The sequence below is a fragment of the Cynocephalus volans genome, chromosome 8, assembly GCF_027409185.1.
Source record: "Cynocephalus volans isolate mCynVol1 chromosome 8, mCynVol1.pri, whole genome shotgun sequence".
Lineage (NCBI taxonomy): Eukaryota > Metazoa > Chordata > Mammalia > Dermoptera > Cynocephalidae > Cynocephalus > Cynocephalus volans.
This window is the reverse complement of record NC_084467.1, coordinates 111,736,310-111,751,758: the sequence shown is the minus strand read 5'-3', so window position 1 is coordinate 111,751,758 and position 15,449 is coordinate 111,736,310. Positions and strand designations below refer to the sequence as shown.

The following is a 15,449-nucleotide window of genomic DNA, read 5'->3' as shown; positions in this document are numbered from 1 at the left end:
AAAAAAAAAAAATCGAAGTGAGAGAGAAGGTGATTAGCTTGCCTTTAATAATTTTGCTGCAGGGGCTGTTTAGTTATCTCAGTTGGTTAGAGCATTGTGCTGATAACACCAAAGTCCAGGGTTCAATCCCAGTACCGGCCAGTCACTGAAAATAATATTAATAATAATAATAATAATTTTGCTGTATGAGTAGAGAAAATATTACTTCTTATTAGGCCAAGCACCTGAGTTCTTTATTAGAAAATGCCAAAGTGTCTTAAGATTTTGGATCTGTATCTGTATAGAATGGAGGGCAGGTAACAAGCCCCTCTGATTCTTGCAGTATCCAGACAACTGAGGCTTGCTGTTTGTCTAGTTCATCTTTTCTCATATTTCTCCATCCGTAAGATAGGCCAATTAAAAACATTCTTGGGTGACCTGAGGAACTTCTCATTCATGGAAGAGTCTTTTCTAGGAGAAGAATTTGATGTGAAAACTAAAACAGAAGCATCTGACTTTGAGCATGCATGCACAGTCACTTTCTTTTTTTTTTTTTTTTTTAAAAAGATGACCGGTAAGGGGATCTTAACCCTTGACTTGGTGTTGTCAGCACCACGCTCAGCCAGTGAGCTAACCGGCCATCCTTATATGGGATCCGAACCCGGGGCCTTGGTGTTATCAGCACCGCACTCTACCGAGTGAGCCACGGGCCAGCCCCACAGTCACTTTCAATGTTTATTTTTTGAGGGATGCAGGCTACTAATGGACTGTCCTGGTGAGTATGGTGTTTGGTTTCAGGTATCTTTTACAGGTAAGGTCCTTGATGACTGTAAAGTATCTGAAGTTTACTTTCATTGCTGAGGATGGATGGAGAAATCACCCTAACATAGTTGTTCTAGGACAGTATAGGGTAGGAGCTTAGCTCAGTTAACTTTGAACTTATGTATATTTACATGTATAACTATGATTTTTCTTAATAACTTTACCACCTCACCCTCTTTCCTTATGGACTATTTATGGGACTTTATTCTGATCTCACTCGTTTTTTTTTTTTTCATAGGATGGATAGAATGACAGAAGATGCTCTTCGTCTGAATCTGTTAAAGCGGAGCTTGGACCCAGCAGATGAGCGAGATGATGTCCTGGCAAAGCGACTCAAAATGGAGGGACATGAGGCCATGGAACGTTTGAAAATGTTGGCACTGCTCAAAAGGAAGGATTTGGCAAATCTTGAAGTGCCTCATGAGTTACCCACCAAACAGGATGGCAGTGGTATCAAGGGCTATGAAGAGAAACTCAATGGGAATCTCAGACCTCATGGAGACAGCAGGACTGCTGGAAGGCCAGGCAAAGAAAACATCAATGATGAGCCTGTGGATATGAGTGCTAGACGGAGGTATGGCTTAATTCACCTGCCTTCCAGGGATAATGTATAAACTAAGCCTGTAAAATGGGTTGTTTCCAATGAGAGGAGGGTATTTTTATCCTAAAGCTTCTTGAAAGAAGACATACCTGTATCGTTTGGCTTGACTATGATTTTCTCTTCCAAATGAAATGAGGTGCCTCAAAAATTCCTTAGCATACAGAGAATGAGTTTCTTACCCTTACAATAAAATGGTCATTTCTGAATAAAGAGGGCACTAGACAGCTGATAGCCTAATTAGAAGTGAGTTAATATATACCTTCACTCTAATCTTATGGCCATTTTAGGAGGGGATAAACAGTCTTTTCTTCAGATTATTCCAGGAGTTTTAGGATCTTTTTATTATGAAGTCCCATTTTTTATTACATAAAAAGCATGGGCCTGGCTTTTCTTGTATAGAAAAGGAAAGTATCATGTGATACATCTCTACATTCTTGATGCTTCTGTGCCAGTCCCCCAGCCCCCACATATTCATATTCATTCGTTTGCACACGTATACTCATTCATTCTCTCTCTCTGACACACAAACACTTTTTCACAGGCCTTTTTTTGTGTGTGTGTCTGTCAAAAGTTGAGTACTTGAAACTGTGGAGCATGCACTAAGCTACCTGGAGCTGACTGAAGTCTAGTCTACCTGGGCAGTGAATTGTAGTATAAACAACTCTAGTTTTAAGAACTTTCAGTTTATTAATAGTTCAAAAAAAGCTCATAGGCATGAGAATTACTCTTTATTATTCAGTTGCCCTTCAATTGACCTCAATGGGTTTGTCCTAGGACTGATCCAAAGCAGGATCTTAATAAGCTGGGCTAATGGAGAAGGAAGAAGGAAGGAAGGAATGATTATAACCTCACATGTGTTTCTTAACATTTTAAGTTTACTTAATAGTCTTGTCCCAGGATTATTTTTTTTAAACCACACCCTGTGAGGGAACATTATTCTTTTTTTAAAATTTAATTTAATTTATTTTATTTTTTATTTTATTTTTTTGACTGGTAAGGGGATCGTAACCCTTGGCTTGGTGTTGTCCACACCACGCTCAGCCAGTGAGCGGACCGGCCATCCCTATATAGGATCTAACCTGTGGCCTCGGTGCTACCAGCACTGCGCTCTCCTGAGTGAGCCATGGGGCCGGCCCACATTATTCTTGATAATACAGTTAAAAACCCTTAGGAAACTTCATAGAAATTCCCTAGTGACCCTGGGAGAGGAGAAAAATCCTTGGAAGCTATAGGGTAGTGTCAGTGGAACATTATGCAAGTAGATTACTCTAGGTCCTTTGGAAGAAATCAGGAAGTGGGTGAATGAGATCATGCGCCTGAGCAGCCTGCTCTGCCCCATAGTAGCTCTTACCCTTCTGGAGCAAATGACTGATCCTACGTCACTGGGGAGGAAGAAAAGGGGAAGTGTTAGGTAGATTCTTCACACCTCAAATTGGAACTCTTCAAGTACATTTTTTGTAGAAACATTACACATTTGGGTAAGATCTCATTAGTGCTATTAGAATTGTAATAATTGCAGATACATTATGTGTTTAAAAGTCAGACTGCCTTGAAAACCCAACTGTTGTACTTAATTTTATTTTGTGGCAATAAACTTTTGAAACACAATCCTCTGGAAGCTAGGGGCTCCAGATATATTGACAGCTATTTCCATTTAATCCCAAGCTATTTTATAATAAAAAACAAAATTGATAGATTTCCAGCAAGGAGAACTGTGGGGTTTTCTTGTTTTGTTTTTTGGTTTTAGCAGCTAGCCAGTATGGGGTTCTGAACCCTTGACTATGGTCTCTTTTATAGGGATAAAATGAGGAAAGAATTTGAAAGCAGAAGGAAGGAGGAGTTCTTAACATGATAGCAATGTTGTAATTGCCTAAATATCTTATTTTGCCATTGGTTGGGCAAGTTAGGATATCTGTGAAATAAGATATGTGTGAAATCAATACTGCTTATATTTTGGAATACTAGAGAGACATGGCAGTACTGTTCCGTTCAGTTGTTTTTACTACTGGAATAAGGAATAAGCTTTATAGCTGCTAGGAATATGCCAAACTGAGTCACAAGTGATGTCAACAACAAGTTGGGCTTTTAATAATGTCTCTCTAACAAGTAGGGTTTTATACTTAAGAACCCCAAATATTGTAAATCATGTGGATGTTTTGTTCAGGGTGGGGGGAGGGGTAGCTGGCCAGTACAAGGATTGTGACCTTGGTGTAAAAATGCTGCAGTCTAACCAGCTGAACTAATTGGCCAGCCCCAATCATATATATGTTTGGGAAAGGAGCAAAATAATTTCTCTCTCTAGAATGTTTAAAAAGTGAATCCAAGATCCTACGTCAAAAGTTAAAAAATATTGGGGACTGAGCCTTGATTTGGGCTTTGCCCTTATCTGTGCTATCTAATATGGGTCTGACTATATCTAGGAATAAAATATATAGGGTTCTCAGATGTAACTTCCTGATAAACGTCACACAATTCCAAAATCTACATCTAGGAATGTCTCTGTCTGTTTTGGTACTGGGCAGTCCCTAAGCAGTAGATGGTACTAATTTGAGCAAAGAGAATTCCTTACCTTAGAAATAATCTTCTGTAATGTATGTATCCAGCCAGGACCAGAATAGAAAAAGCTTCTTACTGGTAATAAAAAAATTGGGCAATCAAATAGAGAGTGGGAAATGTTCCAGACTTCAAAATTGTTCAGCCATGTTAAACTTCAGGGTTGGGGGATGAATAAACATAGAAATGGTAAGTAAATCACACAAAAAAATTAATTCACTTTATTTAGGCCTGACTATTATTCCAGGAACTTGGGGTTAGAAAATGAAAGGTTCATTTCTCCCTCTAGTGGCTTCTTTTTCTGTAACTCCCCATTCTCAGCTTGCTATGTCTGTGACCAGTAGTTACAGAGCAATCCAGACAAACCTAATAATTCACAAGAGTCATTCTCATTACTCTGACCCTCTATTCTATTTCTTCAGCTAAATTTGATTGCTTTTAGTAATTCATATTTTCCCTATTGAGAAATTGGATGCCTATCCCAACCATCAGGGGTGCCTTGTTCAGGAGGCATTCGTGCCCAATGGTAATTGAGACCAGAAGCCCTGAGAAATGGTGGAGAGGCTCTCACAACTCATGGTCTGTGAGCACTAAGTGTTTAAGTTACGTAAACATTTAAATAAGACCTAAGAACATATTGCCCTAGACCTGTATATTCCTAACTACTCTATCTCAAGGAAAATAGAATCTGGGAAGATTATCTGTGAAATCAGAGGAGAATTAGAAGATATAGTCATTGATTTGTGAACGTAGAGCAATTATAGTTTCTAGGGATCTGGTTGTCTAGGTCTTAAAGTAGTGAGTACCATTTTTTAACATCTTACAAAAACAAGTGTGATGCTTTTAAGGCTAGCCTTAGAAAGACCAAAGCAAGAATTGTCTAATTAATAACATTGGGAGTAAGAGGAACCAATGTGGGAGATTTAGATTTCAAAGTAATTTCTAGGGCCGAGCCCGTGGCGCACTTGGTAGAGTGCTGCGCTGGGAGCGCGGCGACGCTCCCGCCGCGGGTTCGGATCCTATATAGGACTGACCGGTGCACTCACTGGCTGAGTGCCGGTCACGAAAAAACGACAAAAAAAAAAAAAAAAAAGTAATTTCTAGACAGTTTCTGTTTGAGGGACAGTGCTAGATAAAACTCTGGCTAGCAGATGAGAGTTCCATACATGGATACTTCAAGAAGTTCATGGAGAGATTCGTAGTACCTTTTAATTGTATTTTTCCGTGAATATTTTGAAGTACCATCATATATTTAGTTTTGGAGGTTCAGTCCTTCAGAAGTCTGTAGATGTTTTTGTTGTTGTTGTTTTTTTTTTTTTTTTTTTTTAAGATGACCGATAAGGGGATCTTAACCCTTGACTTGGTGTTGTCAGCACCACACTCAGCCAGTGAGCGAACCGGCCATCCGTATATGGGATCCGAACCCGGGGCCTTGGTGTTATCAGCACCGCACTCTCCCGAGTGAGCCACGGGCCGGCCCAAAAGTCTGTAGATGTTATACTTGACACTGTTCATTCAATCAAACTAATGACAGCAGTACCTCCTTTTACCTACTCTTCAGTACCTACTCTTGACAGGATACACTGTCACTGAAGTTGTCACATAACCTCCTTTCTTGTAAATCCTCAGATTGCCAGAACCGTGTTATTGTAATAGTGAGCTGCCTCCTTAGGAGCATATCATCTATACCCGTGGTGGATGACTAGGCTCTCTTCTTCCTTTGCCCTTCTTCCCCTGTAGAGCTAGTCATTTCCTTCATGAGCCTCCATGTGACTAATGACAGCCCAATGGAGAGTGATATATAGGGAAAACATTTAGGATTTTGATTAAAATTGGTGTGATAAGAACACTCATCTCTTATTCCTGTTTCTAAAGCCAGTCATTTTGTATCTTTGTCCCTGCATCCTCTGTAAGGAATTTAGATGCAGAATTTATTTTGTTGAGGTTTGCCATCTATTATATCTTGTTGTCTTCTTTATCCTACAATTTAAATCTTTCCTTGGGTGAATTGGGCCAGACCTAAGTTCCCTCAGATTTCTTTGTTTAGTATAGGAAAAATGTTTTCTTAATTTTTTTTGATGAACTCTTACTGTTGGAAATACTTTAATTTTTCATTTTCTTGTCTAGTGAGCCAGACCGAGGAAGGCTAACTCCCTCTCCAGATATCATTGTTTTGTCTGACAATGAGGCTTCCAGTCCCCGTTCTAGCTCCCGAATGGAAGAAAGACTCAAAGCAGCCAACCTAGAGATGTTTAAGGTAAAAACAAAAAAGATCACTCTTAATTTTTTGCTCCTTCTATTCTCTTTAATTCCCTCAGAATCCTAGTTCTGTTTTTTGACATTTATTTTTTGGATCTAAATTAACTGTCCATTGATAAAAAGTCTTTATAGTAATCCTCATCTTCAAGGGTATGCCCCTTTATAGAAGGAAATACTAGAGTCAAATGAATAAGATAATTTGAAAAAGCATGTATACAAACAATTATACTCAAGATAATTTATCTTTGGAAAATGAAAACTTCATAATTCAAGTCACATGAAGTAAACTCTTGGCTGAAAGGATACCTTCTACATTCTATCCTGAGTTTCAGAATATGGAGGGATTCCTAAGTTTTTATGCATATTTAGAGGAAACATGGCTTTAAAAGATTTAGAAACATTATTTTAAAAGATAACAATGTCTCCCTTTGGTCATTCTTCTATTTTGCCAGGAATTCGGCTTCTTGGCGTTTATATGTGGTCTCATTTCATTCTATTAGCATTTTTTTGCTGAATGTCAGGCACTGTGCCAAACCCCAGGGATACAAAGATAACAATCCCATTGCCACTTCTGCATCTTGTAGAAGATGAAGGTTTCAGAACTAAGTAATAGAGATTCTCTCTTGCGGGAAGGGATTCTGGGTACCTGCTGCCATAGCTGACAGTCTCCATGTTTTCTTAGGGGAAAGGCATTGAGGAACGGCAGCAGCTCATCAAGCAGCTAAGAGATGAGCTGAGATTGGAAGAAGCCCGACTAGTGCTGCTAAAGAAACTGAGACAGAGTCAGCTACAGAAAGAGAACGTGGTCCAGAAGGTAATGTGCCCGAGAAGTAAGGGAATAGGGGAAAGTAAAGAAAAACTGATTTGAGAGTGGGCTACCCCAGGTAGGATCAGCCAAGTGGCTCATTCTTCTCCAGTTCCATAGTTTTTTAGTCTTTAGAAGTGGTGATTTTTTTTTTTTATCTTAGGCCTTAATCAAGAAAACTTTGATTTCATTTTTCTCATTTTTCCTCCTGGTCAATAGGAGCTTCACACTGACAAGGAATTTTAAAAGTCTAGAAATGTACCACATTTCTACCTCTGATTATTGGCCTTTTCCATAGTCTTATTTTCTCTTCCCTTTCTCAGACTCCAGTTGTACAGAATGCGGCATCTATTGTTCAGCCATCTCCTGCACATGTGGGACAGCAGGGCCTATCCAAGCTTCCTTCCCGGCCTGGAGCACAAGGGGTTGAACCTCAAAATTTGAGAACATTACAGGTATGACACATAGTAGGATCTTAGTGTTGTAGGGCCCTGTCAGTCCTATCTCTGTTTGAGGGCTTTTGTGAAGATTATAGAAGAATCTGGCCATGATAGAGGTATTATTACTACAAATGGTCCTATTGGTTCTTTACGACATGATTTAATCTGCAACAGAAGGAAGGATCAATAACCTTCTTCTTTCTTCTCTAGAGAAAGTTTCCAGCTTTTTTAGAGAAAGGTTAGATGATTTTCTAGCTATCAAACCATATAGGATTAGATAGTTTGTACCAAAAAAGCCAGGAACTTCCTAGCTACTAATCAGAATTTATAGTGATGGTAGATTTATAACCATAGATATTAGATGAAATTACCAAGTCTGACTGCGTTCCTGTGTTTCTACTTAACTGTGTATTATAGGCAGTGTTTGAATTTTATGGGTCATTATACCATGTGTGACTAGTTCTTTTCCTCTTCTTCCTCTTTAGGGTCACAGTGTCATCCGTTCAGCGACCAATACCACCCTCCCACACATGTTGATGTCTCAACGTGTTATTGCACCAAATCCAGCCCAGCTACAGGGTCAGCGGGGCCCGCCTAAGCCTGGCCTTGTACGCACCACAACACCCAGCATGAATCCCGCCATCAATTACCAACCAGTAAGAGAGTGCCCTAATGTGGAAACAGATGTTTTTTATTTGCCTTTCTTGTTGAAATAGATATAAGTTTTAAGTTTTTATACTTAGAGAAACTCTTATGACAACAGGGTGATTTGGGTAGAGCTTGAATTGAGAGCATTCCCAAATGTGGAAGATTTGGGAAATTACACAGAAATAGTAGTGGAGAAGAGAGGCTGGATAGCAGAGCAGCAGTAAGCTAAAAATCTGCCTAGAAGAAAGAGATAGGGGCTGGCCAGTTATCTCAGTGGTTAGAGCGTGATGGTGATAACACCAAAGTCTATGGTTCAATCCCTGTACCAGCCAGCTGCCAAAAAAAACAAAAAAAAGAAAGAAAAAGAAGAAATAGCTAGGTCTAGAGAATATGTATGATAGCAAGTATCCCCAATCTTTACTTTTCTCTTAGCATTTTTAGCTCATACTCCTTTCCTATGTGCCAGTGTTCTTTCTCAATGAATAAATTGGATACCTCCTATTTTGGGGCCGTTTAGTAGTCCAGACTAGGATTAGATAGTGTCCTCTGCCAAGAAAGCAAGAATTTGTTCTGGCTGGCTGGTAGCTCACTTGGGAGAGCATGGTGCTGGTAACACCAAGATCAGGAGTTTGGATCCCTTTATCAGCCAGCCAGCTGCCAAAAAAAGAAAAAAAGAATTGGCTCTTTCCCACATACCATCACTGATCCCTATTCTCAATCTATTTTAGCAGTCAAGTTCTTCTGTTCCCTGTCAGCGTACAACATCTTCTGCTATCTATATGAACCTTGCCTCACATATCCAGCCAGGAACCGTGAACAGAGTATCGTCACCCCTTCCTAGCCCCAGCGCCATGACTGATGCTGCCAATTCACAGGCTGCAGCCAAACTGGCTCTTCGCAAACAGCTGGAAAAGACACTCCTGGAGATCCCACCCCCTAAACCTCCTGCTCCCTTGCTTCACTTCCTGCCCAGTGCAGCCAATAGTGAGTTCATCTACATGGTAGGCTTGGAAGAAGTCGTACAGAGTGTCATTGACAGCCAAGGTAAGGCTGTTTCTTCTAGTCAATCTCCTTATCTAAGCAAGAGGTTGCCAAGCCTGATTGACATGGGCACAGTATCACAGGGTACCATGCCTTGTTAAATAACTTTTCTTTACTATTGCCAAACCATTTTCCATCCCTTATTTATGGTTGTTTGGGAGCAGTATATCAAAAAAGTGTGTGTGTGTATCTTAATGTTTTGACTGTGTATTTTTTATATTTTGTATATTTTTTGCAGCATATTGTTTTGTTTTTTTAAATGGCGCCTAGCATGATGCATGCATAATTTGTTGAATAGAACTCTTATTTTTAATGTCAGTGTTTATGCAGCATTGTGCTGTATTATTGTATTCAGTCCCTGCACTTTGAAACTTTTAATTGTGAAAACAGACATACTTATGTAGATAACTAAGTATAACCACATAAAAGCTGTAAGCCAATACTGAATCAGACTATAGAGTATTAACATTATACAATCTAGACTAACAGAAGTTATTAAGCTTGAATCTCTAAACATGTAGACTTATGGGAACACCTGACAATAGAGGAAAGTACCTAGAGGACTCAGTATTAGCTATAAACAGATCACCAAGTGAATGAGTAATTCAGACACTGATAACTAAAAATTATATATGTGTATAACAGGGATAAGTGCAGTCTGAGGTAAGGAGAAGCTAAGAAACAAAAATGTTGGTTGAGCTAGATGGAGTCCTTTGACTCTGAGTTGACACACTATTTTCCTTCTCAATGTGATATAGTGGGAAATCAGAAAACATGGGTTTTTGTCCCAGCTATGTCAGTTAGGAGCTGTGTTTCTTAGACTTAGTTTCCTTGTTTGTATGTAAGGAAGGTACTATATGAATTCCCTGGAGTGATGATATAATCAAATGAAAACAAGTATTTTATAAATGGTAGAGTATTCTTTTTGTAGAGTCTCTTTCTTAACTTAGCAAAAATAAACTCCAGGAAAAGATCTATTTGATGAAAAAAGAGGAGATAGGAAACATGAAGCCACTGACTATTATTTTTGTTGGCATCTAGGCAAAAGCTGTGCCTCACTTCTGCGGGTCGAACCCTTTGTATGTGCCCAGTGTCGCACAGATTTCACCCCTCACTGGAAGCAAGAAAAGAATGGTAAGATTCTGTGTGAGCAGTGTATGACCTCCAACCAGAAGAAGGCTCTAAAAGCTGAACACACCAACCGGCTGAAAAATGCTTTTGTTAAAGCCCTACAGCAGGAACAGGTAAGAATTCTGACTTCTACTCACCAGTCACCTGTCTGGGTTTGGTTTTCCCTAAGGCTCATTCCTTCTAGTTTGCAAGGGTTGCCATGTGATCCCCACAGATCTCTGGACCTGAAGACCTAGGATCCCTTTCTTCTCCTTATTCTATTTTTTCCATTTCCATTTCACTGAGTATTTCTGATCAGATAAGAAATTAGTAACACATAATGGCTGAGGTTAAGGGAAAGGAAAAGAAGGCTTGAGACTCTTGGCTTTTCCATAGCACAAAGAAATTGCTCTTTTTTTTTTTTTCCTGATGGCTGGCCAGTACAGGGAGTGAACTCTGGACCTTCGTGTTAGCAGCACCACGCTCTAACCAACAGAGCTAACCAGTCAGCCCTGGAAATCCTTCTGTTTTCACTTCAAACAAATGGATTTTGGTGGGAGGAACTTATGGTTGTACTATAAATCTTTTTTTTTTTTTTTTTTCTTTTGTGGCTGGCCAGTATGGGGATCTGAACCTGTGACCTTGGTTTTATAAGGCTGTGCTCTAACCAATGTACTAGAAATCTCTTTGAGAGAAGTACTTATCTACATTCCATACTTAACAAAGAAATGACAAGGGAAAGAGATTATGAAGTAGCCCAGTGAAGAATAGTAGTGCTAGAGTGTGTGAACATTTTCTATAGTAGTTATAGAATGAAAATATCTTGGAGAGGGAAAGATGTGTTGGGAAGCTCAGATCCTTTTCCTTTATCCCATTTCCCACTCCACCACCTATCAGACTCCTTTGTTTGGGTAGCATCATGAACCTTCTGGAAAATAGGCAGGAGTCAAAAATAAAACTCTGGTAATTCATCTGCCTTAATTATATCAGTCAGCTGATCACCACCACCCAGATTGCTCCAGCCAACTTTTGAGAGCCAACTTTCCTGGAGAGAGAGGGGAATTCTGTAATCAGTGAAACAAATTGGCTGCTTACACCCAGAGGTCACAGTGTAGCCACCACCAGACTCTTGCTTTTCCATATCCCTCTTCCTAGCTGGCAACATTAGAAATAAGGCCTCTAGGTTTTCTGTTTAGGAAATTGGGTGCTGTCCTGCCCAGCCTGATCTGACGACTCCCAACAGGAAATTGAACAGCGATTACAACAGCAGGCAGCCCTTTCCCCCACTACGGCTCCAGCTGTGTCCAGTGTCAGTAAACAAGAGACCATCATGAGACATCATACACTTCGGCAGGTGAGGAACTTTTTCCTTGACCCTGATTTCTCTCAGGGGCTTGTCAATCATTTATTCCACTTTGTTCTTTCTTCTGTGGGAAGTCATACTGCTCTTCTCTACTCCCATATCTTTGCCTTTCATGTACCCTTCCATCATAGCAAAGTTGTATCAACCATCTCCTCATCGTTACAGGCTCCACAGCCCCAGAGCAGCCTCCAGCGTGGCATACCCACATCTGCCCGCTCCATGCTATCAAACTTTGCACAGGCACCCCAGTTGTCTGTGCCAGGTGGCCTCCTTGGTATGCCAGGTAAGAAGGGTTAATCTGAGAACTTTCTTGGGGGTCCTTTCAGTGGGCATGTGGTTGTTGATCTCTTGGCTAGGAGAGCAGGGTCGACTGTCCTGTTTGAATGATCCAGGGATGCTTCTCCGCAATCAGTGGCCCCCAAATCAAAGCAGATTTCAATGATTTCATCTCTTTGTCTTAATCATTTTCCTCTCACCACTGTTTTTTACCTGTCTCTTCTGTACCATCAGGACCATGTTCATTATTTCCGGTAGGACTGAAATTTCAGGAAGACCTCTTTTCCTAAACCTTAGGACTAAGAGTGGTAGTTGCTCCAGAAATAAAGCCAGCTAAGTTGCAGGCAACTTCTAATGTTTCCTTCACATCTTCTGTAGCCCCAGGGTAGTGGAGAAGGGAATGTCAGTTCCTCTTTTAATACCGGCCCTCCACTTTTGTCTCCTGGGTCTAGGTGTCAACATTGCATACTTGAATACTGGCATCGGAGGACACAAAGCCCCCAGTTTGGCAGACCGACAGCGTGAATATCTTTTAGACATGATCCCTCCCCGATCTATATCGCAGTCCATCAGTGGACAGAAATAACGCCTGTTCCACTTGTACTGCCCCACCCTTGAATCCTTTACCCCTTTCCTCTCCCATTGCCCCCAACTTCCGTCGCATGCAGTGCCTGTACTGGTGCCTACCATACACGGAAAGCAAAACAGAAAAACAGAAGACAAAAAATAGAAATCAACAAGAAAACACACGCCCTGCCCCGCCACCTCCCCTTTATTTCACGCTGCTGCGATCTGTTCTTCTGCCACTCTGTCTTCTCTCTTCGATTTTCTTTTAACAGTGAGGTGGATCTTTGCCTCTGATAGAGGTCAGAATGAGGTCCTGGGGAGAATCTAAGCCCTCTGACGTGTGTTTCTAAAGTTTGTTTTGTGCTATAATTTTTATCATTTTTAATGATGTTGTGTGTCTTCCCTTTGTTCAGTGGACGGTTAAACCTCCCCCCCCCCAATCTTTTTCTTTTTCCTTTTTTTTTTTTTTTTTTGGTAAACACAAATGACATTCAGTTCAATGATAGGAGCTTTTGCAGGCTGCAGTAGGGTCCCCAGCTGCCAAGTAGGACATGACTGGGAGTGTTAGGGGCAGAAGTTTTGAATGCACTTAACCCAGGGTGGGGCAGGGGGGTTAGCATCAAACAAGAGGGAGTAGCAGCGCAGGTCTGGGTGTTTTGGGGCTGAATAGTTTGGGAGGAGACAGTGCTCCATGGGCTCTAAGAATCTGGGGAAAGAGCCTGGAGGGAGAAGCTTTAAAACTCATACACCCTGGAACAGACCTGTGGAGGAGAGGGGAGAGAGAAGTGTGATGACAAGCATAATGGTGAGCCAGGGAGGACTGATCCCAGACCCTGGCCTTCTGGGTGCTGAGGCGTAAGACCCCATGGTGACACGGAAGTCTCTTCTAGGTCAACTAGCCCAGAATTATTTCATCTTATTTTCCTTGTAAAATTCTCCTTCACCCCACTCCCAATTTTAAGATCCTAGTTTGCCCTTTAATCACAGCCCCCTCTATAAAGAGGAACAGCCGTTCTCAAGCTGTTTGCTGGGTGTCCTAGAAGTTGGAATGGGCATGAGTGAGTCAAACGACAAAAGGAGGAAGTAGACTTAGAGGAAAGAAAAAGGGATATCTCTCCCAACAGTTGAGACTTGCACATATGTCTATCCCTTCATCCTCTGAATGCCAGAAGGTGAGGGTGGGGGCACCTGATCAGGTTGGAGTCCTGCCCCAACTCTGCTGCACTAACTGCAGAACCATCTGCTCAGCGCCAAACAACTCGTGTCAGAACCAACTTTGGACCTCTGCTAAATAAGTAGTTGTCCTTTTTTATCCCCCAGAATTCTATTAATTTTGGTTTTTAGTTTTGTTTTTATTTTTTTCTTAAACGCTACTAATGTAGAAAATGAATTGAATTGTGCAATGTTGCTGTTCTGGGGATTGGGGAGATTAGCATCCCATTTGCCCACACTGTGGGGGAAGAGAGATGGGCCAGGCTGTTTTTTGAGGTAAGGGAAACCCATTAAAAGTAAGGGTTTCTGCTCTCCTCATAGTGTACACCCACCTGCCTCTCCAGCTCCAGAAGCTGCCAGAGTACACTGGGGGGATCCTCTTAGCAGAGAGGTATGCAGAGGAGTTTAATACTTTGCCCTTGAAAGCCACCTGAGGAAGTTCCCCCACTTTTATTTTTAAAAATTAAATAATTTTTTTAAAGTAAGAAGGCACTTTTAAAGTTAACACACACAGAAACTGCACATGTTCCCCATAAAATTTGGGGGTGGGGTGGGAGAAGGAGCTAAAATCAGGCTCAGTTCTCCCACTCTGGCCTCTACTCCCCACACCCCAGTGCCACTGTGGGTGATTATACTGGCCCTACGGGCCTTCCTGGCTTTTTTCTTTCCTCCCTTCCCCCAAATTCATTGAGCACTTAATAAAGGAGCAGAGATGCAGCCAGTGTCTGGGCTCCCCCGGTGGTGAAATGATCTGGAAGCTAGATGCTAGTAACAGGTAGTGATCGGGTCGTTTCGAGTATTTTTCTGGGGGAATGTTGTACCCCTGACTGTAAGTGGTGGGAAAGGGAGGGGGGTTAATGGAACTGGGTCTGGGATTATTTTAAAATTATATATATATATATAAAGATATATTCTTACATCTTTTCTTTGCCCTCTGTGCTTTGAAAGCACTGGATAAATCGTTTGGTTTTTCTTTTCTCTCTTCCACAAAATTGGAAGCTTTTTTTTTTTTTTTTTTTTTTTAATGTTTTCCCTACGAGTCATCTTGCCTTGTGGCATGTATGTCTAGCCTGTCCCCCCAACCCCCATGATGAAGTGCCATTTCTGTTATGTCTCCCTCTCCCCCAGCTCAGAGGTGCTCAGAGGTACAAGGTGCCCAAGTTTGTCAGTTGAGATTAAAAGTAAGGAACAGAGAATGTGCAATACCGTCTGGCTAGGGGCTGTCCCTGCCCTGAGCTGAGTCCTTTCCCTGGGAGCCAGGCCACCTTTGAATAGGGTTTGGAAGTAAGATGTGTAGAGATGGGGAATGATGAGGAAGGAAAAGCCACAGTCGAGTGTCTGCTTAGGTCCTGAGGCCATAGGGAAAAGGGTAGAATCTTCCCTGTTTTTAATCCCCTCAGGGTCAGTTAACATAGAAGCTGCTTGTTGACTAGCATAGCTCTTTGACCCTTTGTTCAATCGCTGCGATTTGATTTCATACCCCTCTCTTCCCCATTTTCATACCCTTCCCAGGGACTAGTGATGGGGGTAAAGTCTCCCTAATCATGGTAAAGTATTAGCCTTCCACCTCCTCCCTTTCCTTCCTCTCCCCCGCCCTTCATCTTCCTCATTCTCTACTTTTTCATCACTGATTGCCGCGTGTCCCTCCAAGTCTGTTGTTAATATCCATCCCCAGGCCTTCCTCATGCCGTAAGGAAAGGAGGAAAGACCCTCTGTTGGGAGAGTTATCCTTTACCCCTGGAGCTCTGAAGCTCAGGGTATTAGTAGAGCGAG

The 15,449-nt window shown here is 41.4% G+C and overlaps 1 protein-coding gene across 1 annotated transcript; it reads left to right on the top strand.

Moving 5' to 3' along the window:
* Positions 1–1,040: 1,040 nt before the first annotated feature.
* Positions 1,041–12,849, top strand: GATAD2B (GATA zinc finger domain containing 2B). The gene is made up of 10 exons (XM_063105439.1): positions 1,041–1,375; positions 6,083–6,212; positions 6,897–7,028; positions 7,343–7,474; positions 7,945–8,115; positions 8,836–9,151; positions 10,190–10,392; positions 11,502–11,612; positions 11,787–11,904; positions 12,350–12,849. Exons 1-10 carry the CDS (start codon positions 1,041–1,043, stop codon positions 12,481–12,483), a joined length of 1,782 nt encoding a protein of 593 aa, XP_062961509.1. The 3' UTR covers positions 12,484–12,849.
* Positions 12,850–15,449: the final 2,600 nt, after the last annotated feature.

Bases quoted from the DNA above. Each gene is read 5' to 3' on its own strand.
- GATAD2B (XM_063105439.1), top strand. From the start codon at position 1,041: ATGGATAGAATGACAGAAGATGCTCTTCGTCTGAATCTGTTAAAGCGG. The intron at 7,475-7,944 runs GTATGACACATA...CTTCCTCTTTAG, and splicing joins AAAATTTGAGAACATTACAG to GGTCACAGTGTCATCCGTTC. The intron at 11,905-12,349 runs GTAAGAAGGGTT...TCCTGGGTCTAG, and splicing joins TGGCCTCCTTGGTATGCCAG to GTGTCAACATTGCATACTTG.